Source organism: Doryrhamphus excisus, chromosome 4 (genome assembly GCF_030265055.1).
Source record: "Doryrhamphus excisus isolate RoL2022-K1 chromosome 4, RoL_Dexc_1.0, whole genome shotgun sequence".
In the NCBI taxonomy this organism is placed as follows: Eukaryota; Metazoa; Chordata; class Actinopteri; order Syngnathiformes; family Syngnathidae; genus Doryrhamphus; species Doryrhamphus excisus.
In genome coordinates, this window is record NC_080469.1 from 22,454,773 (window position 1) to 22,468,625 (window position 13,853).

General features: G+C 38.4%; 1 protein-coding gene across 2 annotated transcripts in view; it reads left to right on the forward strand.

The window, feature by feature from the left end:
* The window catches only part of frmd3 (FERM domain containing 3), a 71,330-nt gene that overhangs the window by 22,889 nt on the left and 34,588 nt on the right, over positions 1-13,853 (forward strand). Inside the window, exons 1-6 of one of the 2 annotated variants that reach the window (XM_058070276.1) lie at positions 299-371; positions 659-763; positions 1,130-1,172; positions 5,748-5,826; positions 7,518-7,615; positions 10,003-10,126. In XM_058070276.1, the coding sequence (XP_057926259.1) occupies positions 369-371; positions 659-763; positions 1,130-1,172; positions 5,748-5,826; positions 7,518-7,615; positions 10,003-10,126 (452 nt within the window). In that variant the 5' untranslated portion in view covers positions 299-368. Of the gene's footprint in view, positions 1-298; positions 372-658; positions 764-1,129; positions 1,173-5,747; positions 5,827-7,517; positions 7,616-10,002; positions 10,127-13,853 lie in introns of those variants that run through there. The other variant, XM_058070275.1, reaches the window with a different exon arrangement.

The window sequence follows — 13,853 nt, forward strand, 5'->3', positions numbered from 1 at the left end:
TCATATAATTAATTAGCATCACCAGGAACCTTCAAACTGTTACACGAATACAGTGTATTTATGTGATGATGTTACTGATTTATTGTTTTATTCTTCAATTGTAATTTGTTGTTATTTGTGCTTATCATGTGTTAAAAAGACAGACACGATATTGAAATACATTTTTTACAACAATTAGACCGAACCATGTTTATATATAGTATATATATGTTTTATATTGTAGTGCTTGGTTACCGGTACATAATTCACCCCGGAACGATCGATAAGGGGAGTGGTTGCCACCCGGAAGGGTGGGCGCGAGGGACAGGTTTTTTCCCGCTTTTTCCTGTTCAGACTCCAGTTCTTCGGCGCTTCAATATACTATATATATGGTATGGTATATATATTACACCAAACCAATTATACCAAACTAAAAATATCCAATGATATATCCAAAACAATTTTTAACTACATAGCTACTGCGCAGACATATAGTATTTGTTAACTTTCGTTATTGTTATGTTTTGATACAGGAACTACTATCTTCTTCGTTGATGTAAGACGTCATCCTGACTTGTTTGTGTGCGCCCTCTGGTGGCTACTCGAGTGACGCTAACTTACAAGTTGTGGCATAAGCTCTTTTCTAAATGTTTTCTATCGTGTTTTTGTATTTTTGCAGAGAGACACCAAAGGCCAGTTCCTGCTTGACCATGTGTGTAATCACTACAACCTTCTCGAGAAGGACTACTTTGGGATTCGCTATGTGGATCCTGAGAAACAGAGGGTAAATATCATACATTCGTATGCTAATGTTAGCCTTTTCAAATAATGCAGCTGACAAGCGCATGCGCACATTAGAAGCGGCGTACCTTAAAATATGGAGTGGAACAGGAAGCAGACAATATTTAAAATATTCAGACTGTAATTGAAGCGCAGAAACATACTGAAATAACACTAAAACGATGTTTTTAGCACACAACATTGTAAAATAATAAACACAACACATTCTTTCATTAACAATAGAACTTATGCTGCTAAAAATGGCTGCTGAAGTAATATTTATTCTGACATATGAAAGTAAATAAAATATTGTCTGCAACATAAGTGTGTAACATTTCACTTCTTTTTCCTCCCTGTCACATTTCTTTAGCACTGGCTGGAGCCAAATAAAGCTGTGGTTCGACAGATGAAGTGTAAGTTTATATACATTTCATATACTTCATATAATGTGTGGATGTGGAATTTACCAGATACAGTACATGTGGATGGATTTGAAGAAAATAATGTGCATCAATTGCTTAGAAATGCTGTCAAAATATAGTTTTACGTGGGAAAACGGTAGCACTTTTAGCAAGAGAATGCAGGACTCAATGGCAGTGGTGGGCGTGGCCACCCCTGGTCAGTGTCCGGCCACCCCACAGCTGGGGGACAATTTTGACCAAGGTGCAGAACATTAGTTCAGCCTCACGTCCGTTTCCGCTTGGTCGGATTTCACTGCAGCACACAACAATGCCGGAGATACAGTGGTGGGCGTGGTCACCCCTGGTCAGTGTCCGGCCACCCCACAGCTGAGAACATTAGTTCAGCCTCACGTCCGTTTACGCTTGGTCGGATTTCACTGCAGCACACAACAATGTCGGAGATACAGTGGTGGGCGTGGCCACCCCGGTCAGTGTCCGGCCACCCCACAGCTGGGGGACAATTTTGATTTTTGGTGCAGAACATTAGTTTAGCCTCATGTCCGTTTCCGCTTGGTTGGATTTCACTGCAGCACACAACAATGCCGGCGATACAGTGGTGGGCGTGGCCACCCCTGGTCAGTGTCCGGCCACCCCACAGCTAGGGGACAATTTTGACCAAGGTGCAGAACATTAGTTCAGCCTCACGTCCGTTTCCGCTTGGTCGGATTTCACTGCAGCACACAACAATGCTGGAGATACAGTGGTGGGCGTGGCCACTCCTGGTCAGTGTCCGGCCACCCCACAGCTGGTGGACAATTTTGACCAGAACATTAGTTCAGCCTCACGTTTGTTTACACTTGGTCAGATTTCACTGCAGCACACAACAATGGCGGGGGTTTCAGTGGTGGGTGTGGCCACTCCTGGTCAGTGTCCGGCCACCCCACAGCTGAGGGACAATATTGACCAAGGTGCAGAACATTAGTTCAGTCTCACGTCCGTTTCCGCTTGGTCGGATGTCACTGCAGCACACAACAATGCCGGAGATACAGTGGTGGGCATGGCCACCCCTGGTCATTGTCCGGCCACCCCACAGCTGGGGGACAATTTTGACCAATGCCAAATGTGCTCTGACCCTACAAAAAAAAGAGAGTAAAAGCCTCTCCTTTCCGTTTGTCCCCTTTCATCCTGTCCTGGCGTCTTTTAATGGCCGTGCTGTTCTTTCTCTCCCGCTATAAATTGATAAACGGGCTATTAGCGGAAGAACTCGTGCAAGAGATGGGTGGAGACGATGAGCAAGAAGCGACGAGAGAAGATTAGAATGAGAGATTGAGATCAATGCGGACGAAACGTGAGAGGGCCTTTTAATCTGAGACGCTGACAGAAAATAGTGCCTAAAGACAGGAAGTCCGAAACTGAGAAAGGGGGGAGACGAGGAGCCATGGTGACAGAGAGAGAGACGGAGAAGGAGAAAAGAAGGAAAAGCGGAGGGAAGAACGCTGAGTCGTCCTGACATGTCACGTTTCCGAGTACTAAATTAGGACATGGTGGTGTTTATTTTTATTTTCCTCGCCTGCCTTATGGGATATTTGACGTCACGTTGGCATGCACTCAATCACCGTCTCGCTTAAATGTTCACAAAAACGTCTTACTCCCTCACATGGAGCAAATAAGCTGCTGGGTTTTTTTTTTTTTTTTGGTGGAGATGGAACTTTCATATGCCTTAATGTGTCTGATGTAGATGGCCTCCAAGCGTGTAATGCTTTTCAGTAGAGAGGCTCCATATTGGCTTTGTGCCGATATCAACCGATGCTGATATAGGCAGAAGCTCTTCCATCAAACTAATGTCAGATCACATCTGCTGTAAATGAATGAACATATGGTGCTTCTTTTACTGCAGACGCAGTCTAAAGTGCGGCCCGTGCCACATTCTAAAAATATAATTAGACAAGAAAACAAAAAATATAATAAAAATCGGAAAATTAGCAGTAGTTTTACAAGAATAAAGTCAAAATATTAAGAGAGAAAAATTACTTTGTTTTCTGGATTATAAATCGCTCTGGAGTATAAGTCGCACAAGGCCAAAAATGCATAATTAAGTAGAAAAAAACATACATAAGTCGCACTGGAGTATAAGTTGCACAAGGTCAAAAATGTATAATTAGGTAGAAAAAAACATACATAAGTCGCACTGGGGTATAAGTCGCACAAAGTCAAAAATGCATAATTAAGTAGAAAAAAAACATACATAAGTCGCACAAGGTCAAAAATGCATTATTAGGTAGAAAAAAACATACATAAGTCGTACTGGAGTATAAGTCGCACAAGGTGAAAAATGCATAATTAGGTAGAAAAAAACATATATAAGTTGCACTGGAGTATAAGTCGCACAAGGTCAAAAATGCATAATTAGGTAGAAAAAAACATACATAAGTCGCATTTTTTGCGGGTAATTTATTTTACAAACTACTTGACCAAACAGACATTACATCCTCTTGGAAGGCAAGTTTTTTCATTGATAAGTTGCTCCGGAGTATAAGTCACACAAGCTCAAAAATGCTTAATTAAGTAGAAAAAAAACATACATAAGTCGCACTGGAGTATAAGTCGCACAAGGTCAAAAAAGCATAATAAGGTAGAAAAAAACATACATAAGTCGTACTGGAGTATAAGTCGCACAAGGTCAAAAATGCATAATTAAGTAGAAAAAAAACATACATAAGTCGCACTGGAGTATAAGTCGCACAAGGTCAAAAATACATAATTAAGTAGAAAAAAAACATACATAAGTCGCACAAGGTCAAAAATGCATTATTAGGTAGAAAAAAACATACATAAGTCGTACTGGAGTATAAGTCGCACAAGGTGAAAAATGCATAATTAGGTAGAAAAAAACATATATAAGTTGCACTGGAGTATAAGTCGCACAAGGTCAAAAATGCATAATTAGGTAGAAAAAAACATACATAAGTCGCATTTTTTGCGGGTAATTTATTTTACAAACTACTTGACCAAACAGACATTACATCCTCTTGGAAGGCAAGTTTTTTCATTGATAAGTTGCTCCGGAGTATAAGTCACACAAGCTCAAAAATGCTTAATTAAGTAGAAAAAAAACATACATAAGTCGCACTGGAGTATAAGTCGCACAAGGTCAAAAAAGCATAATAAGGTAGAAAAAAACATACATAAGTCGTACTGGAGTATAAGTCGCACAAGGTCAAAAATGCATAATTAAGTAGAAAAAAAACATACATAAGTCGCACTGGAGTATAAGTCGCACAAGGTCAAAAATACATAATTAAGTAGAAAAAAAACATACATAAGTCGCACAAGGTCAAAAATGCATTATTAGGTAGAAAAAAACATACATAAGTCGTACTGGAGTATAAGTCGCACAAGGTGAAAAATGCATAATTAGGTAGAAAAAAACATATATAAGTTGCACTGGAGTATAAGTCGCACAAGGTCAAAAATGCATAATTAGGTAGAAAAAAACATACATAAGTCGCATTTTTTGCGGGTAATTTATTTTACAAACTACTTGACCAAACAGACATTACATCCTCTTGGAAGGCAAGTTTTTTCATTGATAAGTTGCTCCGGAGTATAAGTCACACAAGCTCAAAAATGCTTAATTAAGTAGAAAAAAAACATACATAAGTCGCACTGGAGTATAAGTCGCACAAGGTCAAAAATGCATAATAAGGTAGAAAAAAACATACATAAGTCGTACTGGAGTATAAGTCGCACAAGGTCAAAAATGCATAATTAAGTAGAAAAAAAACATACATAAGTCGCACTGGAATATAAGTCGCATTGGAATATAAGTCGCACAAGGTCAAAAATACATAATTAAGTAGAAAAAAACATACATAAGTCGCACAAGGCCAAAAATGCATAATCAAGTAGAAAAAACATACATAAGTCGCACTGGAATATAAGTCGCACAAGGTCAAAAATGCATAATTAAGTAGAAAAAAAACATACATAAGTCGCACTGGGGTATAAGTCGCACAAGGTCAAAAATGCATAATTAAGTAGAAAAAAAACATACATAAGTAAGAAAATACGGTACTTGTATGAGAATAACATCATAATAGGACGGCGGACGAGTGGTTACCATGCAGACCTCACAGCTAGGAGACCAGGGTTCAATTCCACCCTCGGCCATCTCTGTGTGGAGTTTGCATGTTTTCCCCGTGCATGCGTGGGTTTTCTCCGGGTACTCCGGTTTCCTCCCACATTCCAAAAACATGCTAGGTTAATTAACACTAGCTAACTAGTTAGCTAGTTAACACTCCAAATTGTCCATAGGTATGAATGTGAGTGTGAATGGTTGAATGAATGAATGAATGAATGAACATCATAATAACGTCATTTTGGGAGCATGTAAACACAGTCCGTGCAAAATAAGACAGACTATCTAATGAAGTAATAGATTAATTTTTTGGAGTCATTTGAACTACTAATTAACGTGCAAAAAAAATTAAAAAATTGGACTAATTTCTCAATTTCTTTGTTTGTAAAGATGACAGGAGTATCCAATCCCAAAAGTAAATTTTCTCCTCACTGTCTCCTCCACCACAGCTCTGCAGCCCTTCACCATGTGCTTCAGGGTCAAGTTTTACCCCCACGAACCCATGAAGATCAAGGAGGAGCTCACAAGGTAAAATACACTCCACAAAGTACTCATCTTCTGCCATTTTCTTATACTGTAATATAGAGCACTGGCTTTTAAGGTAGTGGTACCCCTGGGCGTACCATATTAACGTTTTGATATGCTAATGCTACACGCTGCTGCCTTCTGTGCAGACAGCGCGGGTTCAACCTGGTAGAAAAAGGTGATTTGGTTTACCCCCTTACAAAGATATGACCAGTAAAGACCTTTGATGGTGTGTTCATTATAACTGAGGAATTTATTTTTAAAAAATCAATATTAAGCACAGAGCTTGTTTTCCAAATGATCACACCTTGCTTAGCATCATTAATTCCTTCCAGAAGGACTCTATCAGAAACGGAAACCAACCGAATCCATTTTCCCGTAAGAAATCAAGTAAATTCAACCAATCTGAATACTACAATACTGTTTTGTTCCTTTCATATTTTGACTTTAGTACCGCTGTTTTTTTGCATTTCTGTTGTTGTTTTATTAACTATTTATTAACATTCTTTTTGTCAATTTTCCTCCCGTAATTCTTGATTATTGTAATAATATTTTGACTTTATTGTTGCAACAACATTATAACTATTTCCTTTGTTTTCTCATGATATTACAATTTTAAAAACTTGGGAATTTTTTTTTTTATATTTCAACTTTATTATACTAAAATGACAATAGTTTTACTCACAATATTACGACAATAATTTACGTTATTCGCGTAAATTACAACTTTTTCTTGTTGCATTACAGCTTATTATTGCTTTTTTAATTGATTTTTCAATTTTATCATACTAAAATGACAATAGTTTTACTCACAATATTACAACAATAATTTACGTTATTCGCGTAAATTACCACTTTTTCTTGTTGCATTACAGCTTATTATTGCTTTTTTAATTGATTTTTCAATTTTTTTTGTTGTTTTTTTTTTAGTTTTCTTGTTCAGTTACATTTTTAAAATATGCTGTGGGGCAATAAAAAAAACAGGCAGCAAATATAATTTGTTATTGATATGCATTTAATATTATTTTATTCCTGTAAAACTGTTATTGTAATTTTGTTCGCTGGCAAATAGGATGATAACAAGGAAGGATAAAAATTAAAAATTCTGATAAAAAAAAAAGTAAGTATAAAGGTGGTGATATTTTTTGATTGTACCGTACGAGCTGGAATTGGGTAACACAGAAGCTAGGAACACAATAGCGTAGTTTTTTTTCCCACAACTGAGAACATATTAAAGAAGTATGACATTGATACAGCTGCTTTTTTTTTACGCTTCGCATAGTTCATTTAAATAAATTGTTATAACCATCAGTAACCACGGCAACAAATATATCCCCCCTGCAGCTTTGGCACTAGTGTCATTTACGATTTTCCTCGGTAACGCAACACCAGTCAGCTGCATGCCATTACATTCGCCTCAAGCCGTTTCCATAGCGACCGTACCCCAATGTAGTCTCTTGGATGAATGTTTTCATGTCATGTCGTAGTTATTTTCTGTCTTATACAGTATTAGTATCCAAATCACGTCTTTTTATACTGTTACGTGCACAAATAAGGTCATCGCATGTGTTGAGGGACGATGAAATCTGTATTTCATCATTATTGTTGCTGCATCCTGCTCTAATTACCACAGAAAAAAGCAAATGGCGGCGAATATTTAATGGAATTCTTTTGACTTTGTTTGTCGTCTCCAGGTATCTGCTGTACCTCCAGTTGAAGAGAGACGTCTACCACGGTCGGCTCCTTTGTCCCTTTGTCGAAGCCGCCTTCCTGGGGGCATGCATCGTGCAGGGTGAGGGCCGCATATTATATTATATCAGGGGTCTCAAACTCAATTTACCTGGGGGCCACTGGAGCTAGGGTCTGGGTGAGGCTGGGCCGCATCAGGTTTTCCAAAAAAAAATATACAAGCTTTTTTTAGTGCTTTGGTTCCGATTTTCTACAATAAAAGCTCTGATAAAACATTCCACTGTTCTCAAATATCTTAATTTTTATTTTTCTGCACAAAATAAGATGAAAAATAAATAAACAAATCAAAAATAAAGAAAATCAATCAGTAATAAATAAATATAATAATAATAATAAAACGGCAAATAATAAAAACTTAAGAAACCACATATAGTTGGTGGGTAGACAAATTATTTTTTTCAGATTAAAATGAACAAAGCATTATTAGAGCCCTGTAGACATGACAAAACACGACTATAGTCACATTTATACTCTTTTTATTTACAACATATTGCGCAACTGCAGCATCTTGAGACACATGCTAACTCGCAAACTAGAGAGCTAGCGACCTAAACGGTAGCCTTCAAGTTATTTTCTTTAAACTTAAATAGCTAAAAACATACCACTTCCACACGGATAGGGAGGATAACTATTAACAGTTATTTAACCTTTAACATGAACATTAATCAAACGTAATAATTTTTTCTGGGTACAACATTAAACTTTCATATCAAGGCGGGGGCCTCAAACTAGTGTCCTGCGGGCCACATTTGGCCCGCGGGCCGCGTGTTTCAGACCGCTGATTATATCTTAGCATCCACCTGTAGGCTGTGTCCTATACAAGCATGGCTGTGCGAAGGATGAAAAAACATGAAATGTCCCACTTCTGCTTAAAGTCCAGTCTTAATTACACATCAGAGCAAGGATTAAATCAAAATGTGTCTAATTAAAACTAATCCGCAGCCTATTCTCCAGCTCTGTAATCGTCACCCTGATGGGGCCTGTCCTCATTACGCACTCGGAAGCAGACTGTGATAGCTTGAACTGAGAGGCCTTGGCTTCTGTGGTGCGATACCAGCCTGCCCATCAGGGATCTCTCACTTCTATTAGAACACTGCCGCTAATCTGCACTCCTAATCCTCATAAAGACATTGCTCTCTCAACTGTGAGTTATAGTATTTAAATGCTTATGGCAGGGGTGTCCAAAGTGCAGCCCAGGGGCCAAATTTGCTGGAAAGGAAGAGAAAAGAACATAATAAATGCTAATAATGCATAATAAATAGGCTATAGTGCAGGGGTCTCAAACCCGTGGCCCGCAGGACACTAGTTTGAGGCCCCCGCCTTGATATGAAAGTTTAATGTTAGTGCGGCCCGCGCAAGTTTGATATGGATGCTGTATGGTATCATGTACCCAGAAAAAATTATTACATTTCATTAATGTTCATGTTGAAGGTTAAATAACTGTTAATAGTTATCCTCCCTATCCGTGTGGAAGTGGTAAGTTTTTGGCTATTTAAGTTGAAAGGAAATAACTTGAAGGCTACCGTTTAGGTCGCTAGCTCTCTAGTTTGCGAGTTAGCATGTGTCTCAAGACCCTGCAGTTGCGCAATATGTTGTAAATGAAAAGAGAATAAATGTGACTATAGTCGTGTTTTGTCATGTCTACAGGGCTCTAATAATGCTTTGTTCATTTTAATCTGAAAAAAAAAATTGTCTAACCACCAACTATATGTGGTTTCTTAATTTTTTATTATTTGCCATTTTATTATTATTATATTTATTTATTACTGATTGATTGATTTTATCTTGATTTATTCTTGATTTGTTTATTTATTTGTCATCTTATTTTGTGTAGAAAAATAAAAAGTAAGATATTTGAGAACAGTGGAATGTTTTATCATTTATATATTATATATATATATTTATATATTATATATTATATTATATATTTATATTTATATATTTATATTATTATTTCTTCTTGTAGAAAATTGGAACCAAAGCAAAGTTTTTTAATTTTTCTGTTTTTAATAAATGCGTTTTTTTGTTTTTTTTTTGGAAAACCTGATGCGGCCCAGTCTCGCCCAGACCCTAGCTCCAGTGGCCCCCATGTAAATTGAGTTTGAGACCCCTGCTATAGTGTTTTTAAATTGCAAATGTTGACCTGAAATTGACGCCTGTACTCCGGAAATCATTTTTTAAAAGTCAACCTTATGGTGTGCATCACCGTGGCTCATGGTTTGATTTACCGGGAGTGGGCGGGGCGAGCTGGCGCCTCCACATAGTAGCATAATCATTCATTCATTCATTCATTCATTATTGTTATGGTATTATTTAGCTTGTTTTGATATTATTTAAACCTGTAATGAACGTCTGGGGCTGCGATGGTGGTCTCACCCAACAATTATTAGTGACCTCCGCTCACGCTTGCACCCTGCCCTCTCTTTTCAGCTGAGCTCGGCGACTACGACCCAGAGGAGCATCCGTCAGACTACATTCGAGACTTCAAGCTGTTCCCCAAACAATCGCTCAAACTGGAGAGGAAGATCATGGAAATACACAAGACTGAGCTCAGGTAAGAGACATTACTGCTCGGTATAGTCACTGTTGTCTTCATGGCTAAAAATAGATCAGTCTAAATGACTTTATGTGGGAAGAGCATAATGGGGCTATTTATAGCTGGTGTAAAATTCGATTAAGACTTGCAGGATTTAACGCCGGATACGGTGAAACAGTGGTTAGAAAGAAGTATTAAAACCGTCCTAAAACCAATCAGTGCTTTGATCGCCATTTGCCTCACAAAGCATTTCAGTATGTGGAATCAAACTATGGAATGGATTGAGTAAGACCCTCAAACAGTGCATAACGATGAGCCAATTCAAGAAACAATACAAACAGTTGATGTTTGCTAAATACAAGGATGAAGAGTCTTGAACCAGTCATGATGTGCTATATATATCACTATATTGACACTTACTATGGTACCCATTATGTCATTGGATGGTCATATCACCTTGTACTTTGGTACGGGACAAAAACAAATTTAAAATTTAAAATTTAAAATTTAAAATTTAAAATTTAAAATTTAAAATTTAAAATTTAAAATTTAAAATTTAAAATTTAAAATTTAAAATTTAAAATTTAAAATTTAAAATTTCATTCATTTGCTACTGCTTTTTCCGCACGAGGGGGGGTGCTGGAGCCTATCCCAGTTGTATTTGGGCGAGAGGCGGGGTACACCCTGGACTGGTCGCCAGCCAATCACAGGGCACATAGAGACAAACAACCATTCACACTCACATTCATACCTATGGACAATTTGGAGTGTTAACTAGCTAGTGTTAATTAACCTAGCATGTTTTTGGAATGTGGGAGGAAACCGAAATACCAGCCAATCAAATTAAATTTTAAATTTAAAATTTAAAATTTAAAATTTTAAATTTTAAATTTTAAATTTTAAATTTTAAATTTTAAATTTTAAATTTTAAATTTTAAATTTTAAATTTTAAAATTAAATTATATGAGGAAACCAGGAAGTGAACAAATGTAACAGTTACTGATTGTAAAAGTACCAGATGGAGGGGTAGGATTTAATAAGCTTTGCTTCTTCCTACTCCTTTTGGACATGTGGAACTGGGAACTGATTATGGGATGCATTCAATTGTAATCTGATGCATGTTCAAATGAAATAAAACCATTACCATTACCATTACCTACCCCACACAAATCCAGCGCATCCCAACCATGCACAACGGGTGACATGTCAGGGGAGTATGCTGGCCATGCTAGCACTGGGATGTCTTTAGCTTCCGGGAATTGTGTACAAATCCTCAGGCTTTCGTCACAGTATCAAAATGCAATAATCAATGAATACAGCAATAGTGGAGTTATGACCGGCAACGTAAAGATAAACAAAAATGGTACAAAATAGTGCGCGCACACAGACATTGTCGCTCGCTACAATGCAACCATTCATTATGGTAATTCAATACAGGCAAGCTAATGTGGCTCACACAGGTACATTATAGTTGACTACCATCTTGTGGTTCAAATGTGAATTACACCTAGCATGACAGTGGACAAATTCCAATGTAGCGAAGTAGCGATCCTCCCTCTTGTTACTACGTCCGTCATGCATCATTTAATATTACGGTTAGCTTCTTTTTACACTTATATCACACAAGTGTATGTCAATGCTTTGACAGTATATAATAAAAGTTTCCATCATTCCTTACGGGAAGCAGTTTGGAAGTACAAGGTCAACCAACAGATTGGGTTCAACTTCTGGTCCGGTGGCGTTCAGTATTGATAGTCTGTGAAATGAGAAGCAATATGTCGCTGTCCTCGTCTTCTGTACAGCCACTGCGAGTTCATGATGACGCTCTTATCCCTTATCCTGCAGGATGTGTTTTCCATGTTTGTTTATAGCTGAGCGCCAGCTCTTGAACGCCGCCTCTGAGGTTTTGTCACACTTGGAGTGATTATAAACATCAAAGACAAATCCTTCATTTTCCCAACAGCGCCGAGGCAGACGCTGACAAGCGCCCTCTGCCTGCCCCACCGGGCCCCACTGACAGTATTAGCTCGGAACGACACTTTGCAAAGGCATGAGGTGAAGCTTGTGCATCCATAATGAACAAAGTACTTTTTACCGTTTTTACCGATTAGTAAACAAATGTTTGTGTGTGGGCAAATGAGCGGTTCTTGACTTTGCGGCAGCCAAACATCAACATCAAAGACTTGGCCTGTGGTAAAGTGTTGCAACATGAGTTGCATGTGACAACAGAGGAACTCTGGAAAAACAAAACAGACGTGATGTGATGTTTATATGATTCATAGTTGCCCCCAAAGATTGTCTCATTTCATTCGAAAAGTGGCTAATAATTAGCTGTTTTACCACCAGACAGTCGTTCGCCAGCCACGCCGGCAATAACAACAACAATTAATATATATATATTAATATAAAACTTACCACTTCCACACAGATGGGAGGAAAACTTTTCTTTACTGTGTCATGTCAGACATGTCATGGCCGACTACATGCAGTGTTCATTCATTTTCTACCGCTTTTCCTCACGAGGGTCACGGAGGGTGCTGGAGCCTATCCCAGCTGTCTTCGGACAAGAGGCGGGGTACACCCAGGACTGGTCGCCAGCCAATCACAGGGCACATATAGACAAACAACCATTCACACTCACATTCATACCTATGGACAATTTGGAGTCGCTAATTAACCTAGCATGTTTTTGGAATGTGGGAGGAAACCGGAGTACCCAGAGAAAACCCACGCATGCACCGGGAGAACATGCAAACTCCACACAGAAAGATAGCTGGTGGTGGAATCGAACTCGGGCCTCCTAGTTGTGTGGCCTGGACGCTAACCACTCGTGAACCACTTTGAAGTTATACATTAATTAATTAATTCATTCATTTTCTACCGCTTTTCCTCACGAGGGTCGCGGGGGTGCTGGAGCCTATCCCAGCTTTCTTCGGGCGAGACGCGGGGTACACCCAGGACTGGTGGCCAGCCAATCACAGGGCACATATAGACAAACAACCATTCACACTCACATTCATACCTATGGACAATTTGGAGTCGCTAATTAACCTAGCATGTTTTTGGAATGTGGGAGGAAACCGGAGTACCCGGAGAAAACCCACGCATGCACGCGGAGAACATGCAAACTCCACACAGAGATGGCCGAGGGTGGAATTGAACCCTGGTCTCCTAGCTGTGAGGTCTGTGCGCTAAACACTCGCCCACCGTGCAACCAATATATTGGTATATGTTTGTATATATATTAGTTTTAACTTGGGAGTGTTAAGTTGCTGTGTGATGAGTTTAGTGATTACCCATGCATGCACGGGGAGAACATGCAAACTCCACACAGAGATGGCCGAGGGTGGAATTGAACCCTGGTGTCCTCGCTGTGAGGTCTGCGTGCTAACCACTAAACCGCCGTGCCGCCGCAACAAGAACATAAACAATGTAATATTTTGCAATATTTGCAATATTCTGTTGCAGAATTTAACCTTGAATGATTTTTTTTTTCGTTTTATAGTTCTATGGTTGTCATCATCATTTTATCTCTTACTGATAATAATAATAATACATTTTATTTGTATAGCGCTTTTCAGAGCACTAAAAGACGCTTTACAGTAGAGAAAAGGAAATAAAAATAGAGTTTAGTAAAAACAGAGTAAACGATGCATTAAAATAAATCATTGATACCCATGAGAAAGGTCATTCTTGCAGAAAAAAAGGCAAAGAAAAAGCAAAAATGATGTCACATTTCTCCTCT